The sequence below is a fragment of the Phytophthora ramorum genome, assembly GCF_020800215.1.
Source record: "Phytophthora ramorum isolate Pr-102 chromosome Unknown Phyram_PR-102_s0013, whole genome shotgun sequence".
Taxonomy (NCBI): domain Eukaryota; phylum Oomycota; class Peronosporomycetes; order Peronosporales; family Peronosporaceae; genus Phytophthora; species Phytophthora ramorum.
Window position 1 is genome coordinate 818016 of NW_027150659.1, and position 22016 is coordinate 840031.

The following is a 22016-nucleotide window of genomic DNA, read 5'->3' on the forward strand; positions in this document are numbered from 1 at the left end:
CATCCAATCGCCAAAGGGATTATCGTTGCCGGATCTCAATTACACAGCTTCTACCCACACACTCGAATTTGCTCCTAAAGGAATACCAGCAAGGTTCTGCAATTTATGCAGACCAAGTCTTGCAAGGACGACAAATTGACTACATGTTCGCAACAACAACGAGCAGCATGTCTCCGGCTGAGAACAAAGTAGGCGTCGCACCGCTTATCCAATCGACAGTCCAAAGCATTGGCCCGCATTGTCGAAAATGAACTCAAGCTTACACTCGATTTGTCGTGGCCACATCAGCGTCGGCAACAAGTAACGCACTACCTTCACATGATCCTTTTCAGCCGCCCCCATCAGTGCAAGTTCCTTATCACAGCCAACGCCTTGCTGAGCTACCGTACGAGGCGTCACGCAGTTGCGCTCTGTGCCTTCGTTCGTGGTATCTGTATCCGAGCCACAAAGTTTAGCGAGAAACCGGACGAGTTTGATATTACCGTTGCTAGCAGCCCACATCAACGGTGAATATCCATTCTTGTTCTTGGCAAGTACGTCAACTCTCCGTTGCCCTGCGAAATACCGGGCTACCTTCATTTTGTTGTTTTTGCGGCTGATATCTGCGCCGTGTCTCCAGCATCATCCATTCCTCCGCGAGGTACTGGACGACTGGATAATTGCCTTTCTTAGCGGCTTGCATGAGCGCGGTGTATCCGTGTTTATCCGTGGAGCTTACATCGAAACGACTTTTTCAGCAAGATACCGCACCACTGCAAGATGGCCACCTATAGCGGCCATCAAGGTGGTGTTTCCGTTATGGTCCTTGGCGTTCACGTCTGCCCCGTACTGTTCAACGAAAAGCCGGACGAGTTCGAAGTTACCTTTTGAGCAGCCCTCATCAAGGCTGTCCTGCCGTCAAAGTCTTTGGCATTGATGTCAACGCTGCCTTGATGAAGTAGGTACTGGACAAGTGCTGAGTTTCCGTTCCCCGCGGCTTGCATGAGCGTTGTCTTTCCCCAGCGATCCGAGTTGGTTAAGCAAGGTGCGGATGACGTCGGCATTGCTCAATATGATGAAAACGGGAATGAATGATCCTGTGGGTAAGCACACACCTACCCAAGTCGTCGTAACGAGGAATGCGTACGAGGAGACTGCACGCAAGTTTGACTTGGATGGCGATTTGGCCCGAGTGGTTCCTTCCCTGGTACGAACTGATCGGACTGAGGTAGTTGCAGGTGGGTTTGAAAGCGTGCACCGAGCGAAATGGTTGGACTCGGATGTGGTCGTGAAAAGAGTGATCCTGGCTGGATCGAATGCCAAAATATACATGTTTGTGCTTATCCATTCCCAGTCCAAGCTGTCTGGATTGTCAGCGTCGGTATATTCATCAGTCACTCAATCGAAACTGAAAACTACAAAGATGAAGAGGGCAGAAGCTCTCACGATGTTCCGCCGTAAAGTAGACATTTGGTTTGGCTTTAGCCACCCTCACGTCGTTCAACTCTTTGGACGGGAGACCATTCTTCGTCTGTAAGTAGGCCACCAACGGGACCTTGGTCAGCTACTTGCGAAAGTATCCTGACCAAACATGGGCAAAGCTTCGTGAGGCTGCGTTGGGGATTCAGTATCTCCACGCCCGCACCATTGTCCACGGTGATTTAAAAGGCAGCAACATATCACTGGTATTCCAGCGCCTTCGGACAGGGACCAGAAAATGCCAAGTACCCCATAATACTTGTAAAACCCGACATTCGTACTGTAAAACTCGACATTCGTAGCAATAACCCATTTGGTCAGCCTGGTTCGAAACCCACTTGAAGATGTCGAAAAGTGGATCCGTTTGCGGGAATCCTGCATTTTCTCTACGCGCACATCCACCTCTCGTATTTCCAATTATTCCCTGTTTCGAACCACTACATATCACCATAACTAAGATGTATATACACTCCTTATACAACGATATACCCGCATAACCCAATCTCCTCATAATTGATTTATTTCAACAAAAATCCATTTCCCCCGAAGATTGAATAATCACCGCCCAGTTTACGTGGAATGTCTCGCCGAGCTGAGTCCACGATGGGCTTCTTCCTCTCGAGCGCCATAATCTCACTTTCCGCCCTGCCCGCTCGCCATGAGTAGCTCGAGCGCGAACGACGTCGTCGGAAGCAGCGCCAACTCGACGAGCTCCGAGTCGTCCGCCGACGCCGAAATCGTCTTCACGAGCGCCCCTAAGACGGAGGCCTCGAACGACGGGGACTCGTGCACTTGGTACTCGGGCGGCATCTGCTCGCGCCCTCGCTCGTGCTCGGACTGCCTCAACGTCGCGCTTTCCAGTCAAGACGTGAGTTTGTTGTGTTAACCAGTCGACTAAATTTGACGGGACCAATTCTCTAAATGATTTCGCTAACCTACTTTTTGTTTCTTATTGCAGTGTGCTGTGAGTCCGTATGGCGAGTGTATGAGCTCCTATATGTTGTCCAGTGTGGGCGGATACCCCATGTCCAACTTCTCGTACTGTTCCTCGGACGACGTCATTTGCACGGCGTGTCGGACCAATTGGACGCGGGACGCGGCGGCCGGACAGTACGTGGACCCGACCGCCATGTGCGTGGGCTCAACGGGTTGCATCTGTTTGGCGTCGTGTGCGCTGCCCGACCGGGACGACACCATCGTCAACAATTGGTGCGTGCCTGCGCTCGACGGGTCCCAGTTCCGGCTGGTGGCGGGGCTCATCGCTGGCACCATCGCGCTCTTCGTGGTCGCTACGGTCATCACCAAGCGCCAACTCGCTCGTCGACAGAGACAAGATGTCGAGCAGCGCGACGAGCGACGGGCTGCGCGTGCGGCTCTGCGGGAGACGCGTCGTCCAGCGGCGTCGGCTCACCTACCGCAGTTGAATTTGTCCGGGTGGGCGGGCATGCGCGAGAAGCTGGTTTCCACCGAGCAAGAAAGGTTGGGAGGCACGGCCACCAAGCCCACGTTGGCAAGGACGTCCACAGTGCCGCCTGCTGCAATCGTCGAAGAGGGCGATGGATATCGCCCCATGTCCCCCAGTGAGCACCCTCCGCGCCGCGAGTTGTAAGATATTGTCCAGCTTTGTATTATCGCGTTGGCATTTATCCATGGTTTTCGGACTGTGGCGGTCCCAAAGGACAAACGTTGTTAGTTTTTAAAACTCGGAACGAGAATGCTGTTGAATTTACTATTGTGCTAATACGGTAAGGCTGTCAGCAGTCTGTGAGCCTCGGAGCCGACGATTCTATGGGGGACATGACGGGTGCGGACGGCTCGGCGCCTACGAACTGAAGATAATTTGTCGACGGAGATCCTACTGGTAGACTGTTGCCACTAACTTGACATGCATGAGCACACAGTCGTTCCTGGATATCCTGGCGCTCCTTCTCAATGAGACCAGCGCGCATCGCCTCCCAACCAAACAAGTTGAGCAGTCGGCCTCCGGTTTTGCTCGACTTTGGGGTCATGGTGTGTTCAACGCTCGCGAGTGGGGCGCCAACCACAATAGTTCGTCGTCGCAGTTCGTCAAACCTCCTCTTGTTGTTGTGGTGGTGAATAGTGATCACCATGGTCAACGTAGCCACCAGCGTCAAAAGGATGGCGATCGCAACGCACCAAAACACCAAATAGCCCTGGTTTGTGTCATTTTTGCCGGCCCTCGAGCCTTTGTCATCAGGTCCATCCCAGTCCGCTGCAACGAGCCCCGTGCAGTCGCTCCCACCAACTGCGTACGCCCAACTCGGCACTTCACACACTGCAACAAACACGCATCCACCGGTACCGTACATGAATCCTCCGTCGGCTAGCTGGTCCTCGTTGAAAAGAACGTCGTCATCTTCGCAGTACGTCGTGTTCACTGCTGGAAATTGCAACTCGACAGCGTCTTGGTCTGTTAGTATGCGGTGCGGTGGTTGAGCCACCTCACTGCCATTTGCGATTGACCTGCTCCCATTAGTAGCTTGGCCACCCACTTGCGCAACTCGAAAGTCGAGCCACGGGTCGTAATTGTCTAGAACGGAGACGCAGCGTCCCACCTCGTCGATCATGCAGCCGTCCGGCTCCTGGTCGAGCTGTGTGTTGAGGCAGTCGTAGCAACTGCGAGGCGCGCGACAGCCGCCTGCATCCGGCGGGTAGAACGAGCAAGTCCCCTGCGTTTTGTCATTGAGTTGTGCCGCGTTTGGCGAGGCCTCCGCTCGGCGACGGAGACCATTGCGCGATCGAGAAGGTGCTGGCATCTCTGGCGAGCGGTTGGGTGCTGTGTCCTACGCCGTGGAGTGCGGCAATGAGCTATTCGCGCCCCACGCGAAGGGCGTCGGTGGTTTCGAGGCCGCATTGGGCCGCTAAAACCCTTCTGCCGTTTCGAGCGCACTTCAACGTCATGTTGCACACGACAAGTCGACAAGTCAGCGCGAAAAGTATCAAAAGTTCAGACTTGAACCTGGACTCGAATTGCTTTTTGCGGATCTGTTGCCCAGGCCGGACAGCAAAAGTGGGTTTTGTGACGAGTTGCACCTCGGTCTTTCCCTGCACGGCCAGCATGGCGTCTTCGAACAGCAGATCGCCGACCGCTTTCCACCCCCACCCCGCTTTTACGCTGCTGTGCATCCTCCGTCGGATCATAACCTCCGTCGGATCAAAATGCTCGACTGGTCACTTAGCACTGGTCACTTAGCGCTGCAAATGCCTGGAAGAAGGTGGCGGCAACCTGCTCAGTCTCCACCGCAGTGAAAAAGAGCTTATTGATACCGAGCCGGTAATACGTGCACCAGTAAAAAGGAATCAGGGCTAGGGTATTATCCGGCTCGAAAAAAAACGGTTCGAGTCAGATCCCGCCCCCGCTTTTGAGCACGAACGCCACTCGCCATTTGTCAGACTTTAGAAGCAGCAGTTCGCCCACGACCAATTGCGGCTGCGCCCACCGGCTGCCTTCGCAAGGGGGGCAGAGAGCTAGACCAAGGGCAAGCGCGACTGACAGCACTCTGTAACTACAGGCGCGGGAACCAAGCCAAATGTCTTCTAGCCAAAGTAGCGCCAGCGTCGAGGACATCACGTTCCCTCCGGCGACGCAAACCGCGTCCCCTTCAGTCAATTTAGCGGCCGCCGAGAGCGAGCAAGACAGTGACGACAGCGAAGACACCCCGCTGTCCTCCACCAACGGGGAGGACGGCGCCCAGCACGAGGAAGAGAAGAACTACCGCCGCACGCACGGCACCTGCCAGTACTACCCGACGGACGACCGCCACCCGTGCCAGATGCAGCGCTCGTGCTACGACTGCCTCAACTTTAACATCACGACGGAGCCCGAGGGCTGCTTCGTGAACCCCATGGGTCAGTGTCTCCCAGTGTCCAGGTACGACCCGGCAATGGACTTTTCGCTCGGAGAACCGTCCAACCAACTCGCGGCGGAATTTGTGACTGCCGGGTACAACGGCACGACCGGTAATGGCTCGGAGCCCAGCACCGCAAGCGATCAAGAGCAGGACCAGCAGTTCGATTTCCTGGCCAGTAACGCCACGTACTGCGAGAACGACGACGCGCAGTGTCTGCTATGCCGCGCCACTGCATTCGCCGAGATTATTTACCACAACTCGGACGATTCGAGGTCCAGATACTGCGTCGGATACAATGGCTGCGTCTGTGTAGCCATTTGCGAAGCCTTGCAGACGAACCACTTCAAACCGGACAAAAGCTGCATGGTCAACGCCATGGCCACACAGGACGCTAACGTGGCAGTGAGCCAAGTCGGCTCCATTGCCGCCATCTTAGGTGCCATGTGCTTCATCGTCGCGTCAGTGTTTGTCATCTACCGGATCCGGAAACGGGGAGAGAGCTCGTCGTCCGACGACCAAGTGCGGAACAACCGACGAGGGAGCAATGACGACGACCCTGTGATCACACCAGGCGACGGAGCGTCACCAATCGCAACAGCAACGCCCGTCATGAGAGCTGGATCGGGCTCCGGTCTTTTGCTCAACTTGTTCGGCTGGACGGCCATGAGGGAGGTACTGATTCAGAAGGAGCAGATGCAGGAAGCAGGCATTGAGGACGCGGCACTGGACCCCGTGAAGAACAACAACGTGCAGTTGATTGGAGCGGAGCCATCGGCTCCGGATGTGGACGCGGCGTTGCCCACGGCTCCACCTGAGATGATCCCGTATGCCACGCTGGCTATGGCCTCAGCTCCTGTGGCGTTCACTGTTCGAGCAATGGCGGCACCGTCCGCGCCCGACTTTGAGGACATGGACTCAATCGACGGCGACATGGCCCAGCTTTGAGGACTCGCCATGGAGACGGAGCCATTTTTGTTATTTAATGCGATGTGATAGAAGTTGGTGTGGTATTGTCCATAGGTTTAGCGTCAACAAGAACGTAAAAAACTCAAGCAAATGAACAAAGTAACTCGTACAAGAGATTGTCTGTTGTTTCCCAAAACTGTCGTTACAGCCACCGCTTGAACTTGAAAAACAGCACGATGAATGCAGCCACGACGATCATCACCACCCACCAGATGAAGTAGCCGTAGTGATACGTCGTCTCCGGGATATACGGAAAGTTCATGCCGTAGACTCCCGTCAGGAACTGCGCAGGCAGGAAAATCGCCGCGATGAGGGCTAGGATGTAGCTGACATCGTTCTGCTGCGAAGCTCGGGTATTGTTGAAGTCGTCCACGAGGCTACGGCAGCGATCCAGGTTGTGCTCGCACTCTTCTTCAATTGTTGCGAGGTCTTCCTGCACGTCGGCGAAGTACTGCAGAGTCTCGCCCTGGTAATCGTTCGACGCAATGACCTTGGCGATGATTTCACGCAGTGGCTTGCAGTGCGTCTGAAGCCCCTTGATCTGCTTCGAGCAGGCTGCGATGCGACTCATATCGAAATACCGCGGCTGCAGAGAGATTAGACGCTCGAGCATGATCAACTTGGCGCCGAAGGTCTGCGAGATTGGCGAGAGCTCGTTCACGCAGACGTCCATGATTGTGTACACTAGGAACGCGGTGCTGTGCTGGCGCACCTTTGAGTACGAGACGTGTAGGCGCTGCTTCAACGCCGGCCAGAGAGTATCCCCCGACGCCTGGACGCTGATGAGCACGCCCTCCATGACGTACAAACTGAGCTGCTCCGGCGGAGTCATGACGCGTCCGACATCAAGCTCCTTGAGTCTTGTTTCCAGATCGATCTGGCTCATGCTGTCAAAGGGAGAGTCGTCCTCTGGCAGCACGAACTGCGAGGCGCGGTACATGTGCTGGTAGGTTTTCACCAGAGACTTGTGGCACGGGTGCAGGATCTGGAGAATGAGGAACGAGTGCTCGTCGTACTTGACGTACTTGGGTCGCTTGAAATCCGGGCTGAGCGTGTCTTCGATCGCCAGCGGGTGCAGTCGGTAGCGAACAGACAATCGTCTCATTAACAGCGTGTTGATGCCTTTGACGTTGATCCAGCGCACAGTGGCCCAGCTCGGTTTGGTCGAGTAGATGAAGCTCTTCACCTGATGGATCGGACACACGCTGCGGATTCGGTCGGGTGAATACTCGATCGAGCCCAGCGTCACCGGCGACTTGAGGCTGGCGTGAAGAACCGGCATAGTGCCGACGAACGAGTCGTTGAAGAGCTGGGCGAGCTTGATCTCCTGGATGGCGCACAGGAACTCTTCGTACGAGATGTCTCCACTCCTGTCCTCGTCCACGACGTCCACGAAAGCTTGGAACTGCCGGTCGCTGTCGCACGCGATGCCCATCGCCTCCAACCCGCAACGAAAGCCGTCGTACGTTATCATCCCCATGTCTACAGTTCACAAGAACAACTCTCATTAGTACTCCACGAAGCAATCTACAGCATACACAACAAGTACCGTTGGGGTTGGACAGGGAAAACAGTTTGGTGATCTTGGCATTGGTCAGATCAAAGTGAGGGTCTCGGATCGAGTAGTCGTCTTCGGTGTCGACTGCCCCAAGGGTGTCGGACCACTCCACAGGGTGTGTGTCCTCCTGGTTCGTGCCAAAAGGGATAATGTGCAGGATATCCTTGCCGTATAACGTGAGCGGGTGCACCGTCGTGTCCGCTGGTGGCGTCGTTGGGGTCTCCGTCGACTTTCGAGATGAATTCGTGTCCTGTTTCGCTCCGGAATTGCTGCGAAAGCTGTTGCCACCTGCAGCACTTCCAGGCGGAGACGGATTGGACGCCGGTACTAAGTCTCCACTGTTGCTGGCTTGCCTCAGATTGACAGCGATGCGTCTTGCACTGCCGTCCACGCGCGCGCCATCATCGGAGCTCCAGTCCGTAGGCTGGTAGGTCGTTGGTACTTCTGATGCTCGCCACGAGTTGCGATTCTCGCGGGTATTCGACGCTGCAGACGACAACTCAGAGCTCGTGTCCTGAGCTACGATGGTGATCGTGTCGTCCTCTCCCGAGTCATTACGCGGCAGCAGCGCACTCTCCATGGTTCAGAACTCTTGTGCTTGGGTGAGAACTTCAGCAAATGTGCCGAGGAAGACTCCAAGTACTGGATACCATGCCGGATTCTCCTGCAGTGATTTTCATTTTGCTCCTTCGCTGTACGCGCGCTCAGGCTCAGGCTTACCACTCGTGAGATGAGATGTCAGACTGGAAGACGGCTCATTATGAAATGAAGATGAACGCTTTGGTGGTGATCAAATTCACAGACCGCCATTCAACGAGAAAGTCATTCCCTGGCGATCGGCATCCAGGAAACGTTTGCTGTGCGGTGCAGTACCGTACTGTATGTAGGTGCATCCAGACAACGGAGCCGTTGTTGACTTGGCGTTGAAACTGCGGGCAGAAGTTCCCTGATCCTTCGATGGCCTGTGCAAGCGCCTTTGGTTTTTATGTTCGACCGCAAGTCATCAAGTGGCGAGTCCTCGTGACGCCCTGGCGACCGTCGTTCGATCCACACTTTGAGGTTGCCACCACGGACAGGTGCACGGCGAGTCACGCTTGATACATTTGTCCTGTGTAGATCTAGAAGATCGCAACGAGGCTCGTAAAAGACACGATGTACTGAGCAGATTACTAGAAGGGCAGGTGAGGTTCAAGCGCTCACCTGCTGGCTGCACGGCCGACACTGCCGAGAGCTGCGCGTTGTGTGCACGTTGCAGGCATGTTGGTCAGAGGCGGGGGACCTCATGGGACATGAGGTGGCCCGCAGTGACCTGCTTGAAGTGGTCGCGCCAAACTCATCAGTCCTTGCAGCAGCCTGCAAGCTGCAGGTACCTGCACATGTAGTGAGTGACCGAAGACCCCAGACAGCTCGACCTCAGATCGCAGATCTTTATTGACATCGTTACGTTGAACGGAACTAGAAGCACAAAATTTTTCACGCGAGTTCGACTGCGTGCGAAGCGATCAAGACTACTGAAGCAGTTTTCACCTGGATACAGTAATGCCACCGTCCGCGTCAACAACGCGTGACTTGAGAGCGAGAATTGCCAACAACTTGTCGGCACAAACCCCATCAACATCGTGTACCTGTGTCGCGCACCGAACTAACGCAGCAAACCACGTTGCTGTCGCCAGCCCCCAGTTAGCCATCTTCACCCACGCATCTCTATCCCCCATACAAACGCTCTGTTACTTAATATTGTGTGCACGCACCATAGAAACTTTGGAAGGGCCATCATGTCACTGTGAAATTTGCCGCTGACCTCACAGTTAGAAAATGGGTGCCTGGGCGTCGTCTTCCTCGGGCGATAGCGCAGCTTCCAGGGCTTCCCCGACGTCACCACCGCCTGCATCGTCATCGTCTCGCTCCGCTGCGTCATCCGTTGTAGTCGGTTCTTCCTCCTCTTCCTCCACAGCCGACACTGTTGAGTTCGCAAATGGGTCAAACGATCCCAAACGCCAGTTCTCTTCGTTCTCGTCCTCAGGCTCCAGCTCTTCGCTCCTGCAACTGGCCAATGTGGGGGACGACAGTGACAGTGACTCAGACTCAGCCAGCTGCAGTGACGACCAAGTGGAGATCGAGGCCGTGACCCCCCAGCCAACGGACTGGACGTCGAGGGACCGCTGCCCCTACTACCCCCCAAGGTCCGACGGCTGCACGGAGCCGAGATCCTGCAGTGACTGCCTCAATATCGTCGTGGGGGACGAGTACAGCTGCATGGTGAACCAGTACGGCCGCTGCGTGCAGAAAACCCCGTCCACGTACCTGAAAGCGCTGGACTTCCAGAACCAAGAGCCGTCCAATGACGGAGAACAGTGTGAGGACCAACGAGTGCAGTTCCCAGCAGATAAAGTGGACTATTGCACGTACGGAGATAAAGAGTGCAAAGTCTGTAGGAAGACGGTGTTTGAAGACGTCATGGAAGGCAGGATCAATGGGTCGTTGACCAAGTTCTGCTACGGCGAAGGAGGATGCGTCTGCATTGCAGTGTGTGAAGCTCCGATTTGGAAGAGCACTGTAGGACAGACGGTCTGCAATGGTACGGTCGTGAATAAAGACTACGAGAGTCAACACGCTAACACGTACGGCGGATCGGGTGACGATGACGGACATGGACCCGGACTGGGCAACCTCATGATGGAGATCGTGGGTGGCGTGGCTGCTGCTGTCGTGCTCGTTGCGGCGGTCATGTATGTCCGAAAGCGACGCAGAGTCGCGAGTGAAGACGCGAGTGGATCGAGCAGTAGCTCGGGAAATGCACAGACGGAGGAAGGTGACGGCGGCGCGGACGGAGCTGTGCCCATGGCTGTGCCAGTGGCTGCTCCTCATCTGAGTCTCTTTGGCTGGCAGGCCATGAGGTCGGAGCTCATTGAGCGCGAGCAGTTGCTGCTTGCTGGTGTCGAGGACTTTTCGAACGTGCGGACGGGCTACTTGCAGCTGCTGGACGTGGACGCCTCGGCTCCTCCGCCAGAGGAGGACGAGAGCTCCGCTCCTGTTTTGCTGGTGCCATTGGCTGGCGCGTCGGCGCCGACTTTCTCACCACGAGGCGTCGCGGCGTTCGCTTCGGCTCCATCTGCGCCGCCGGAGTCTCCTTCAGCTCCACCGGCGTCCCCCACTTTCCTCGACGAAGAACTGTTGTAAAGTGTAAGTGCTGTGGATAGTATTTATTATAATGCCACTTACTTAACTTGTATGCGTGGCTGGGAACTCCGTAGCGGTCATCCGGAGTGGTGCCGCTGTTTGCTGTTCGCATTTTGGTGCGAGCTTCTGTCTTCCGACACTGTCAAGATTACGAGACGTGGAGTCGTATGGATCACGTACAGCTGGCTACTTAAGCTCTTCGGATGTGCATCACCTGGCAGAAATGGGCCAGCACATCAGCAGAGCTTTCCTGTTCTGCGCCATGGGCTCCGGCTGTAATGTCCGCTCTTCCCGACTCCGAGAACTGCGCTGCTTCCCAGTCAAATCGCCAAATGCAGTGAGCAGAACGGAAAACAACGGCGCCCCCACGCTCTCTCTGTCGCGTAAAGACGGCTTAGGGTGCAGCTCTGCGTGTGTGCGATGACTCGCCTCCATTTCTCAAGGTACAACGAGGACGTTGACAGCGTCCTGAGTGAGGACGACAACGCGGCCAGCCGAGGTTTCAACCAGAGTCGTGGGCTTCCAGCGCTCAACAGGAGCGGGTTCGAGCGCAGTCTCCGCATCGACAATGTCCAGGTCTCCCATATCCCCATCCTGGGGCGGGTGGACAACCCCTTGATGAGCTCCGTGGTGATCATGAACGGAGCGGACTCGGGCGCCAACAGCCCCGGATGGAGGAAAGCCGAGGCTGAGCTTGAAGGAGGAGGAGCGCTGCCGTTTCCAGCTTTGTCGAGACAATTCGAGGTGAACTTGTTGTCTCGCAAGCACGTGGGGCTGCTGGTGTCTACAGGGTTTGCTGGTATTCTGATGAAGTGTCTGAAGCGTGGCGTGCTCCCGCTGCTTGAAAATGAGCTCAAGATGAAGTCGTACCAAGTGGCTGCGGCCACCGTGTTGGTTTCGCTGCCGTGGTCCTACAGCTTCATCTGGGGCTTCGTCTCGGATGCAGTGCCGATCTTGGGCTCTCGACGTAAAGCCTACTTGATCCTCGCGTGGGTGACGACACTGTTGGCGTGCTTCTCCATGGCGTTAACGGACCAGCTGATTGGGTATCGCGCTGAGCTCAATGATGTGACCGCGGCCGACGTCTTGAAACATAACGACGCACTCATGGACTTATACATTTTCCTGCTCATGGCGGCCAACTTTGGCTGCATCGTGGCGCTGGTCATCGGAGAGACGTACGTGATTGCACAGACTCGACGGGAGCGTCTGACGGTCCGCGGAACAGCTCTCGGCACGCTGCTTATTACGCAGTTTACAGGTGAGTTTATCGGCCAGGTCGCCACAGACTTCGCCATCTTCCACGTCTCGGAGCTTGGGACCAAACCGATGGTGACAATCCGCCAGACGATGCTCTTCTTCGTGTTCTACACGCTCGTGCCGCTCATGTTCCTGTGCACGTGCTTCTTCGAGAAGGCCGATCCGCCACCGATCAATGCCGCGCGCGATCGCCACAACCGCGCCACGATCGAGAACTTGGAGACGTCAGCGTCAGAGCTACAAAGGGCCTACATGACGGCGTCTAATTTCTATCAGCGCCTGAAACTTGCTCTTCGTGGACACTGGGTTCGACTTCGCAAGGCTTTGGGCAGGGAGTCAACGTCTCGCGTCATGTGCTTCTTGGTCGGCTTCATCTTCATTTCCGAGTTCTCGCTCACCTACACGACGACTCGCCTCGAGGAATGGTGCGGGATGACGGCCAAGGCTGCTTCGACGAGCAACATTACGATGGAAGTGTTCTCGACGCTGTCTGCCGTGCTGTGGAAGTACTTCTGTCTCAATCGCGATTGGCGCTGGTGCGTCTTCTCGAGCTTCATCATCATCACCATGACGCCCCAGCTCGTGTACTACATGATGGCCACTCTCAATCCAGCAGCGCGAAACATCACTATCTACGCTGTAGTGTCGGCGCTCACTGGGTTCCTCCGCAGTTCGCTGGTGGTCTTAGAGCTGGCAATCACCGCAGAAATCGCTCCTGTTGGTGGGGAGGGAGCTTTCGTCGGCATTGTCGTCTCGATAGCGTCCAGTATGCGACTGATGTCCAACACCGTCTCCAACGCGATCGGCTTCATGTTCAAGGATGTGGAAAACGCTGTCCCCAGCATGGCAGACCCGGATCGAATGCAGGTGGCCTTTGCCTTGGTGTTATCGCACATCATCCAAGTCGTCGGACTCGTTGCGCTCGTCTTCCTGCCCAAGCAAAAGCGCCAACTGCAGCGCCTGCACCGCTTCGGAAACAAGAACGAAAAGTGGACTGCGTGGTGGATCCTCGCGTGTCTGACGGTCTCCTTCATCGTCAGCACGGTCTTCAACGCCTTGGCCATTTCGCCCACTACGTCGTGTCTACGAATTGTAGGAGGAAGCGGGTGTTTAGAGTAGGGATCTTTTTATTAGATAAATATGAAAGAAAAAAGCTGAAAACTTGATCGTGACAATAGGATAAGGGAACTATTTCTTACTTCGAGTCTACGTTAAGTTACAGCCACTGCCGCCGACAATTTGCAGGCAGGACGTACTGGGGATGATGGCTAGCAGGTTGAATATGGCACTGATCAAGAAGGCGCACCCCAGTGAGCCTAAGACCCACCAAGTCGTGCTCTTGTCGCCTTGACCCCCGAATCGATGCAGTCGCTGCAGTTCCTGCTTTTGCCGTGGCAGGAAGAGCAGCGCCACAACGCTGATGAGTCGGATGGAGTAGCAAACGCCGAGCCCGAACGCCACTTGGCCGTTTTGTTGGGCCGTGCCGTAGAAACTGGGATCCTCGAACATGTAGCCGAGCGCATTGGAGAAGGTCGTGGAGAGCAGTCTCATGATGGAGCTCATGGAGACGATGATGCCCACGAACGCTCCTTCGCCGCCGACAGGTGCGATTTCCGCGGAGACGGCGACCTCCAGGATGATGAACCCTGCTCGCATGAAGCCTTGCAGAGCCGTGATGAATGTGAACGCCTCTTGACTGCGCATGGAGATCGACAACGTGGCCATGAAGTAGAAAATGACCTGCGGCAGCATCATAACGACCAGCAAGCTGAACGAGGTACACCAGCGCCAGTTGCAATTGATCGCACAGTACTTCCACGCTGCGGCAGCCAGCACGTACATCGCCTCCCTAGTGATGTTGCTGGAGGACTGCGCCTTGTCCGTGAAGTTGCACCAAATTTCGAGCTGGGCGTGAGGGTACGTGAGCGTGAATTCCGACAGGAAGACGAAGATCATGAAAAACCGAATGACGTGTGTAGTCGACGCGTTTGCTAGTGCCCTGCGAAGTCGAGCCCAGTTGAGTTGAAATTGCCTGAAGCAGCTCGTGGATGAGCGCGCGGCGGCCCGAACGAAAACGCGAGACTCGTCGGCTCCGTAGTTTGGCTCTCCGTCGTCGATTTCCGGCGGGTCCGGGTCCTCGTGGAACAGGAACACTAGCGTGAACAACGGTACCAGCGAGTAGAACATGAAGAAGAGCGCTGTCTCCCGGAACGACACCAGAGGCGTAATTCCGAACTCGGTGATGTTGAAGATAGCTTTGTCCGAGGCTAGTTGGCCTGCAAACTCGCCCAAAAACTGCGTCAACAGCAGCGTTCCCAGTGCCGCGCCTCGTTCTTCCAGTGGTTCCCGACGAGTCTGTGCTACAACATACGTCTCTCCGATGATCAAAGCCAGAACGATCCCAAAGGTGGCCAGCATGAGCAGACCAATGTACCCGTTGATCAGCGCCTCGCGGTGCGTCAAGGCCTCCTCCGCTGCTGCCTGGTCCGACAACGCGTTGTACTCGAGCGTGTAGTTAAGAATGGCCATGGCGAAGCACGACAAGAGCGAGACGGCCCAGCCAGCAATCATGTACGACTTGCGTCTTGAGCCTAGCAACGGCATCGAGTCCGAAATGAAGCCCCAGACAAAAGTGTGCGACCACGGCAGCAGCATGAGCACCTGAGCGGCGTCCGCCTGGTACGTCTCGAGCTCCAGTTCTGCTTGAAGAAGAGGGAACAGGCCTCGTTTCAGACACGAGCTCAGTGCTCCAGCGAACAGCGTAGACACCAGCAGGCCAATGTGTCTAGAGGACAAGAAGTCCACGGACCCTTTCACGACAGCTCCGTCGTCCGACGGCTCCGAGCTCGCCGCGTTGACCGAAACTCCGTCTCCTCCGTGCCGCATCGCCTTCGCACTGATCAAACCTCCGTCGTAGTCCACCACTGCACACGTGCTGTCGAGTGCATTGTCTCTCCTTGTACTGATGATGGGGATGTCGAACACATTGTCTCTCCTGGTACTAACGGCCGGCGCCGTGGTCGCGTACGAGTCGTCCAAGTTCCTCACTTCGTAGTCGAATCGGTTCGGGTGGTGACGTGTCGGCTGCTGCTTCCGGCGTGGCGGTGGGACTCTCTGTGGCCTTGTGCTGTTCGGACCTCTTCGGTTGTTACTTCTTGCAGATTTGGCGCAGAAATCGTCGTGGTCGCTTCCGTCGCTGAGCATGATCCGACGAACCATTTTCTTAAACTTGTTGCAGGTCTGCCACGGCCGACTCGTCCGGTGTCCCCGGAGCGACCGACACGATTGCAGACTGCTGCAAGTCGGAATGTGTTCAACAGGAGCTGCGGTAGAAATGGGCTCGCCAACTGAGACCAATGCAGCTTGCAGATGGGCTGGCCAAGTGTTCGGTCCGTAATCCAACTGTAGGTCTCTGAAAGCGGTAAAATCCACATCCCACATCGCCATTTGCAACGGATGGAGTGGCGATTTGGTGTGTTAGGCATTTGGCGCCATATTTAGGCTCCGTATTTGCCTGGTTGCCATCTTTTGTGGACTCATTGTTTCTACGTTGTCGGCAACCGAGCGGGATTTGAAGGCCGATTCCACCAATGTACGGCCTCTTCGACTGCATCTGCTGGATACGGCGACCACACCAATCGAAACGGGAAGCTGCTGCGAAACCAGTTGCCGCAGCTACATGTACAACGCCTGGATGGCTGGGTTTGACACTGCAAGTTGCAGTCTGCAAAGGCTCACCGAAGAGGCCATACTGGATGCCTGATTCATTGGTTTGGTGTCCGCGCCAACCTGCCCGCGCGAGATTGCATCTAAGCTTATGCATGGATTTGGGCGTTAAGGTTTACTGTCCGATCCACGATCAAGGACTTACGTACTGCGGCTTTCCTGACTCCGGCTCGAGCTTTCGTCTTTCGTATGAGGGACATAAAGCCTAGATTCGGTTGACACCTATAGTCATCGCAGCTCGATTTCAACGCGACACAGGCGGTTGTCGATTGAGATCAAATGCGCTCTTTTGATGGTCGCTGCCACGCATGCACCAATAGAGGCTAGTTAAAGGGATCATGAGCTCGCCAGTGTATTACTATCATACTCTCATGCCGAGCTTCTCTTCTGCTTCTAGGATACTGCCACTTTGGTCAGTTGGTGCGCTGCGATGCAGACGCTTATAAGTTAGTTGCTGGGGACATCTACCGCTCCTCGAGCACGGCGTAGTTGAAAGCACGCTCGATGGACAAGCTGGAGCTGGCGATGCTGCTGCTGTAGACGCTTGCGACGTCGTCTCGGTTGCCCAGGAACGAGTTTTGGCCCGTGGAGCTCACGTCGTCGCCGATGTCGCTCACCCGACGCTCGCGATCCAGCAGCGCCCGGACTCTGTCTGCTGCCTGAGCGGCGGTGGGGCGCAGCGTCGGCTCGAGCGTCAAACACTCCATCATGAGCATGGCCACGCCACGCGGACACCGATCGGAGAGTGACGGGTGGATCGCTCCAGTCCGCAGCAGCTCCAGCACGGTGTTCTCGGGCAGCGGCTCGCCATTGGAGAGCGTGATCTCCGAGAACGGCAGCTCGTGGCTGTCCAGCTCCGACAGGATCACTCCGAACGAGTACATGTCCACTGCAGTCGAGTACTGCGCGTCACCTGACAGCACTTCAGGCGCGATCCAGCGGTTGGTACCGATGGACCGAGTCATGGCGAAGTGCTCCACCTGGTCGTCGTCGTCCTCGCCTTCCTGTGAGTGAGGGATGCCGTACCGACTGACTCCGAAGTCTGCCACTTTGGCGGTGTACGTCGAGTCCAGCAACACGTTCCTGGACTTGAGGTCTCGGTGAAGAATGGGCTTGGGCTGTCGTGAGTGCAAGTAGGCCAGCGCCTCTGCGATATCCAGCGCCATCGCGAGCTTCCGTGACCCCCAGGCACGAGCCCGGACGTCACTTCGAGTGCGAGCCAAGTACTGGCGCAGGTCGCCGCCACTCATGAACTCCAGCACCATCTGCAAGTCTCCGGCACTGGCCGACGGCTCGTTACTAGTGTCCAGCTTGGTGGTGGACGAGGTCCACGCCACGCCGTAGAACGCCACGATCTTGGGGTGACTCAGCGTTGCAAGGAAGCGGATCTCCGCTACGAACCTGCGCATCGCGCTCTCCGCTGGAGACCCGCGTGACTTGGTTCTTGTCCTGGAGTTGGAGCCCGAGGTGGCCCCCGTACCCCCCACGCTCTGCCGACTATGGTAACTGTTCCTCCTCCACGATTTCGTCCTCGGGAGGGCTGCGGGCATTGGCGGCGACAGCTTCTTCACCACGACCGTCTCGCCCAAGTACGTGGCGAGCCAGACGGTCCCGTAGGCGCCGGCGCCAAGCGGTCGGATGGGGGCGATGTTCTCAGCGTCGATCCTCCAGGCCCCCAGCGCTTCCTCGTCTTCCTGTGTCAATGTTGCAGCGGGTGGGTGGGGTCTACGTCGGCCTAATTGGTACACGGGAAAGGTGGGGGAGCCTCCCGTCTCGAGGTCAACCTCCGCCTGCGTGTGCTTCTGCCGCTTGCAGCAGAAATACATGACGACGATGAAGGCCAGGAGCAGCACCAAGGGGATGCTGATGCTCAGCCACAGCTCCAGTGTCCTGTCGTCTGCGCTAGTGTCCGTTGCAATAGAGTCGCTGCCTGAGCTGCCAGCGAGCCACCTCCGCATCGCTCGTGGATGCAGTAAAACCTCAATTGGGCGCGTCTTATTTGCCTGCTTGGTGGTCGCGTTTGGTCGTTGGCTTCCGTCGGCCAAAGCCCGAGTGGACGAACGTTACGTCCGGGCAATGCCCTGAGCAGAGACCGACTTGCCAAACCGGAGAAGCGACATGTGCACCGGAGGGATTCGCGGACGAGCATGAGATCGGCCGTTACATACGGACAATTAGGTCGCGGCGTTGGTTCCAAAACCGTGTAATAGCATAATAGAGAGAAACAGACTGCGTTCTACGGCTGTCATCATGGCAGATTGAAGTCGTGCGAGACCTGATACGGCATAATTCCTATGATATGGCATGCTCAGGTATCCGGACGACGGGGCCGATTTTTTCGTGCAGACAACCGAACGACTTGGCCTGGATGACGAAGTTTCGAGTCCAAGGCTCTTGGGCCTTTTTGCTGTTTCCAGGATGCTCGCCGATCGATCTCCTCCACGAAGCGCGGATTTGTCACATGATTGCATCGAGCTGTCTGGCTTCGACTTGTTAATTTTTGGTCAAGGTCACGTGGACTCCTGCTGCTTTCACGGCAAGTGCGAGTTGCAGATGGCTCGAGGACTGCAGACAACTTGGCTGGATTTCACCTGGCCCGCAAGAGTGGTCGTGGCAACTGTGGGTCGTCCATAGTTGATTGATTCCGGTCATTACTGATGCTGTATTGCGGACATCGGAGCCCGTGGGGTTATCCACGGCCAGTGGCTGCAACTGGAAGGGCGAGCCGCCTCACACAACCCGCTGGAAGATACCCATGGGTTTCTTGGCTACCCGAGCTCCAAGGTTGCTGCAAGCTCACATCGTGTCGAGATTCGCATCGTGATAGTCGGGCTTCGAAGGACGACGGCGTCCGTCGCTCTTGCCACGGACTCCAATTGCAGTACATTTCGAGTGTACATTTGTTGTCAACTCAAAGCGAAAAGGCCGCGGATCAGCTCACTTCGCAATTCGGGCTTGAACTGCCATAGGGTCTCGCCGCCATTCCCCGAGGCGTGGAGATGACGGGGTCGTCGCTTGCTGAAGCCGAGCACTATTCGCACACGGCTCTGCGTGGGGGGATTGGTGTGGAAAAACGGAGCGGGCAACAGCTCATAGTCTTTCGGTGCGAGGGACTTTGGCTGAGACTCAACAAGCCCATGGCACGAGAAGACACCAACTTTATGAAGCACAGCCGTCTCTACATGCACGCGCGCGCTCCCTTTGCAACGTTTCGGTGTGGATGTTTCGGGGAGTCAACCACTCGATGTCGACTCGTACATGTAGAACGAGAGGACGTCGGCTTTGGAGGGCAACCGCGCGGTGACTTCGCCGTCTCTACATGTACAAAGCTTTCCTTGCTTTACCGCAGCGCAGCACCACGTTACTGTGGACCAGTGAGACTTTGCCCATCGTGCACTAATCATAACAAATGCTGCACCAGCACAAGAAAGCAGCGAGATCTGTGACCTGTGAGAGCTCACCCCGTTGGCCTTGCTGACTGCTGTGACACCAATCAGCACGGCGAAGTGGGTCGGGGCAATACTGCGGAAGCGACCAGCAGTCGACGAGTGAAATGAAAGGCTGACTCACGGCCTCGTTTCGCTGGTGGGTCTCAAAGTTAACCCACGGCGTGCGATACGCCCGCAACGTTCCTGTCCTGATATCTCGCTCGTGGGCCGCGGTGGTCGATTGGTGTCCAAAGTGTAGACGGATGGTGGTGGGGACTCAAAGCGCCGCACAACGCAGGACTCGCTTGCGACACGAACAACGTGCACACGAAGAACCAGGTTGAAGCATGCCGCGATCCTCACCGCGGTGAAGAGTCTGAAAGCACCCAGTAAACTATCAGCAGAGCCGGGCTGTCTTCGTGCATTCCCCAACTTACCGCTCCAGGCCAGCACCAAGTCCCAAGTTTTCTCTCATTGTCCATGGACAGCGCGTTGCTGCCACATACCGACTCGGGTGACGAAGATACCATCTCCATCGTGGCCTACGGGGCGACACCTCCGTCGTCGGAAGCTCCCCGTCCGACAAACGACACGCGCAATTCGTGGAGAGGGTCTCCGTCAAATGTCCAGACGAGTTATCAGCCTCCCGATTGGGGCTCAGACGACGGAGCCGTTGGTGACAGCAGTGCGAGACGTGTCGCGGTCAACACAGGTACGGATACCAGCAGCACTGGGGACTCGGCTCCACCTTTGGCAGGCGGCAACAGCTTCCGAAGTGCTTCCAGCGCGAAACCGGATCCGACCAGGTCAACGGAGCTGCCTACGACGCCACCAGCAGACACGACGGTGCACCCACTCACGCTCTACGGCAACGACATCCTGCACATTATTCCGCTTGGCACGCCGTCGCAGGATGCAAACCCTGTCACGTGGTCGGACACGCTAGGTGCTGTCGACACGGAGGACGACTACTCGATCCGAGACCCTCACTTCGACCTCACGAACGGGAAAATCTCCAAGCTCTTCTCCCTCTCCAACCCTGACGGTGCGTGCTTTCAACTTCGTGATGTCCAGGCCCATCGACTGACCTTGCTCTGCTGTTAAGAGAGAGGAATGCTATCTTCCCAGGGGTTTCGGTGTGGACTGGAGGCGATGGGCATCGCGTGCGACAGCGACCGGCAGTTCCAAGCTTTCGTGGACGTCGTGGACGAGGACAAGAGCGGAGACATCTCGTACGAAGAGTTCCTGGGCGCCATCCAGGAGATCAAGCTCGCCCAGCTCTTCAACGACTCGTTCGTCGGCACTATGCCGGTTCTTCACGCCAGCCTCAAGTCGCCGGTGACGCTGGGCTCGATCGAGTATTCACCCGACCGAATCCGCAGCGTGTGTCCGATCCATCAGGTGAAGAGCTTCATCTACTCGACCAAACCAAGCTGGGCCACTGTGCGCTGGATCAACGTCAAAGGCATCAACACGCTGCTAATGAGACGATTGTCGGTTCGCTACCGACTGCACCCGCTGGCGATCGAAGACACTCTGGGACCGGATGTCAAACGCCCAAAGTACGTCAAGTTCGACGAGCACTCGTTCCTGATCCTGCAGACGCTGCATCCGCGCAATATGTCGACCGTCAAGAGCTACCAGCACATGTACCGCGCCTCGCAGTTCGTGCTGCCGGAAGACGACTCGCCGTTCGACAACATGAGCAAGTCCGAGCTCGAGTCGCGGCTCAATGAGCTCAGCGTGGGCCACGTCATGTCTCCACCGCAACAACTCAGTTTGTACGTCATGGAGGGCGTGCTCATCAGCGTGCAGGGCGAAAACACGCTCTGGTCGGCACTCAAGCAGCGGCTGCACGTGTCGTACTCGAAGGTGCGCCAGCACAGCACGGCGTTTCTCATGTACACGATCATGGACGTGTGCGTGAACGAGCTCTCGCCGATCTCACAGACGTTCGGCGCCAAACTCCTCATGCTCGAGCGTCTGATGGCCCTGGAGCCGCGCTACTTCGACTTACGCAGCATTGCGGCCTGCTCGAAGCAGATCAAGGGGCTGCAGATGCACTGCAGGCCCATGCGTGAAGTCATCTCGAAGCTGATAGCATCCGATGACTACCAGGGCGAGACATTGCAGTACTTCGCCGACGTGCAAGAGCATCTCACGACAATTGAGGAGGAGTGCGACCACCACTTGGACCGCTGCAACAGCCTCGTGGACGAGTTCAACAACGGCCGCGCCTCGCAGCAGAACGACGTGAGCTACATCTTGGCGCTCATTGCAGCCATTTTCCTGCCTGCGCAATTCCTCACCGGCGTGTATGGCATGAACTTCCCGTACATCCCCGAGCAGACGTACTACTACGGCTACTTCGTCTGGTGGGCGATGATGCTGGTTGTTGCAGGGCTCATCGTGCTGTTTTTCAAGTACAAGAGATGGTTGTAAGGCTTCGGGTGAGATGGTTTCGCTGCAGATAGTAACTTCACTGACCATCAAGCACTCGTTCAAGTGAAGCAGCACAGTATCCGAGTGGGGGCGAGGGTATGCGTGCAGTTACTGGTGAAGAAATGC

General features: G+C 56.4%; 9 protein-coding genes across 9 annotated transcripts; 5 read left to right on the forward strand and 4 right to left on the reverse strand.

The window, feature by feature from the left end:
• Positions 1–2116: 2116 nt before the first annotated feature.
• Positions 2117–3067, forward strand: KRP23_11905 (uncharacterized protein; the record flags this gene model as incomplete). Its single annotated transcript, XM_067882485.1, has 2 exons — positions 2117–2326; positions 2417–3067. 2 exons carry the CDS (start codon positions 2117–2119, stop codon positions 3065–3067), a joined length of 861 nt encoding a protein of 286 aa, XP_067740076.1.
• A 145-nt stretch (positions 3068–3212) lies between these two features.
• KRP23_11906 (uncharacterized protein) lies at positions 3213–4235 on the reverse strand (the record flags this gene model as incomplete). The annotated part of the gene is made up of 1 exon (XM_067882486.1): positions 3213–4235. One exon carries the CDS (start codon positions 4233–4235, stop codon positions 3213–3215), a length of 1023 nt encoding a protein of 340 aa, XP_067740077.1.
• A 774-nt stretch (positions 4236–5009) lies between these two features.
• Positions 5010–6275, forward strand: KRP23_11907 (uncharacterized protein; the record flags this gene model as incomplete). Its single annotated transcript, XM_067882488.1, has 1 exon — positions 5010–6275. One exon carries the CDS (start codon positions 5010–5012, stop codon positions 6273–6275), a length of 1266 nt encoding a protein of 421 aa, XP_067740078.1.
• Positions 6276–6438: 163 nt separating this feature from the next.
• KRP23_11908 (Cobalt/magnesium transport protein CorA) lies at positions 6439–8434 on the reverse strand (the record flags this gene model as incomplete). Its single annotated transcript, XM_067882489.1, has 2 exons — positions 6439–7778; positions 7846–8434. The coding sequence occupies 2 exons, from the start codon at positions 8432–8434 to the stop codon at positions 6439–6441; spliced, it is 1929 nt and encodes a 642-aa protein (XP_067740079.1).
• Positions 8435–9669: 1235 nt separating this feature from the next.
• KRP23_11909 (uncharacterized protein) lies at positions 9670–11034 on the forward strand (the record flags this gene model as incomplete). Its single annotated transcript, XM_067882490.1, has 1 exon — positions 9670–11034. One exon carries the CDS (start codon positions 9670–9672, stop codon positions 11032–11034), a length of 1365 nt encoding a protein of 454 aa, XP_067740080.1.
• A 420-nt stretch (positions 11035–11454) lies between these two features.
• KRP23_11910 (Folate-biopterin transporter 1, chloroplastic) lies at positions 11455–13413 on the forward strand (the record flags this gene model as incomplete). The annotated part of the gene is made up of 1 exon (XM_067882491.1): positions 11455–13413. The coding sequence occupies one exon, from the start codon at positions 11455–11457 to the stop codon at positions 13411–13413; it is 1959 nt and encodes a 652-aa protein (XP_067740081.1).
• Positions 13414–13500: 87 nt separating this feature from the next.
• Positions 13501–15513, reverse strand: KRP23_11911 (uncharacterized protein; the record flags this gene model as incomplete). The annotated part of the gene is made up of 1 exon (XM_067882492.1): positions 13501–15513. One exon carries the CDS (start codon positions 15511–15513, stop codon positions 13501–13503), a length of 2013 nt encoding a protein of 670 aa, XP_067740082.1.
• A 971-nt stretch (positions 15514–16484) lies between these two features.
• On the reverse strand, positions 16485–17978 carry KRP23_11912 (putative serine/threonine-protein kinase; the record flags this gene model as incomplete). The annotated part of the gene is made up of 1 exon (XM_067882493.1): positions 16485–17978. The coding sequence occupies one exon, from the start codon at positions 17976–17978 to the stop codon at positions 16485–16487; it is 1494 nt and encodes a 497-aa protein (XP_067740083.1).
• Positions 17979–19928: 1950 nt separating this feature from the next.
• KRP23_11913 (Cobalt/magnesium transport protein CorA) lies at positions 19929–21890 on the forward strand (the record flags this gene model as incomplete). Its single annotated transcript, XM_067882494.1, has 2 exons — positions 19929–20493; positions 20554–21890. 2 exons carry the CDS (start codon positions 19929–19931, stop codon positions 21888–21890), a joined length of 1902 nt encoding a protein of 633 aa, XP_067740084.1.
• Between the last annotated feature and the right edge of the window lie 126 nt (positions 21891–22016).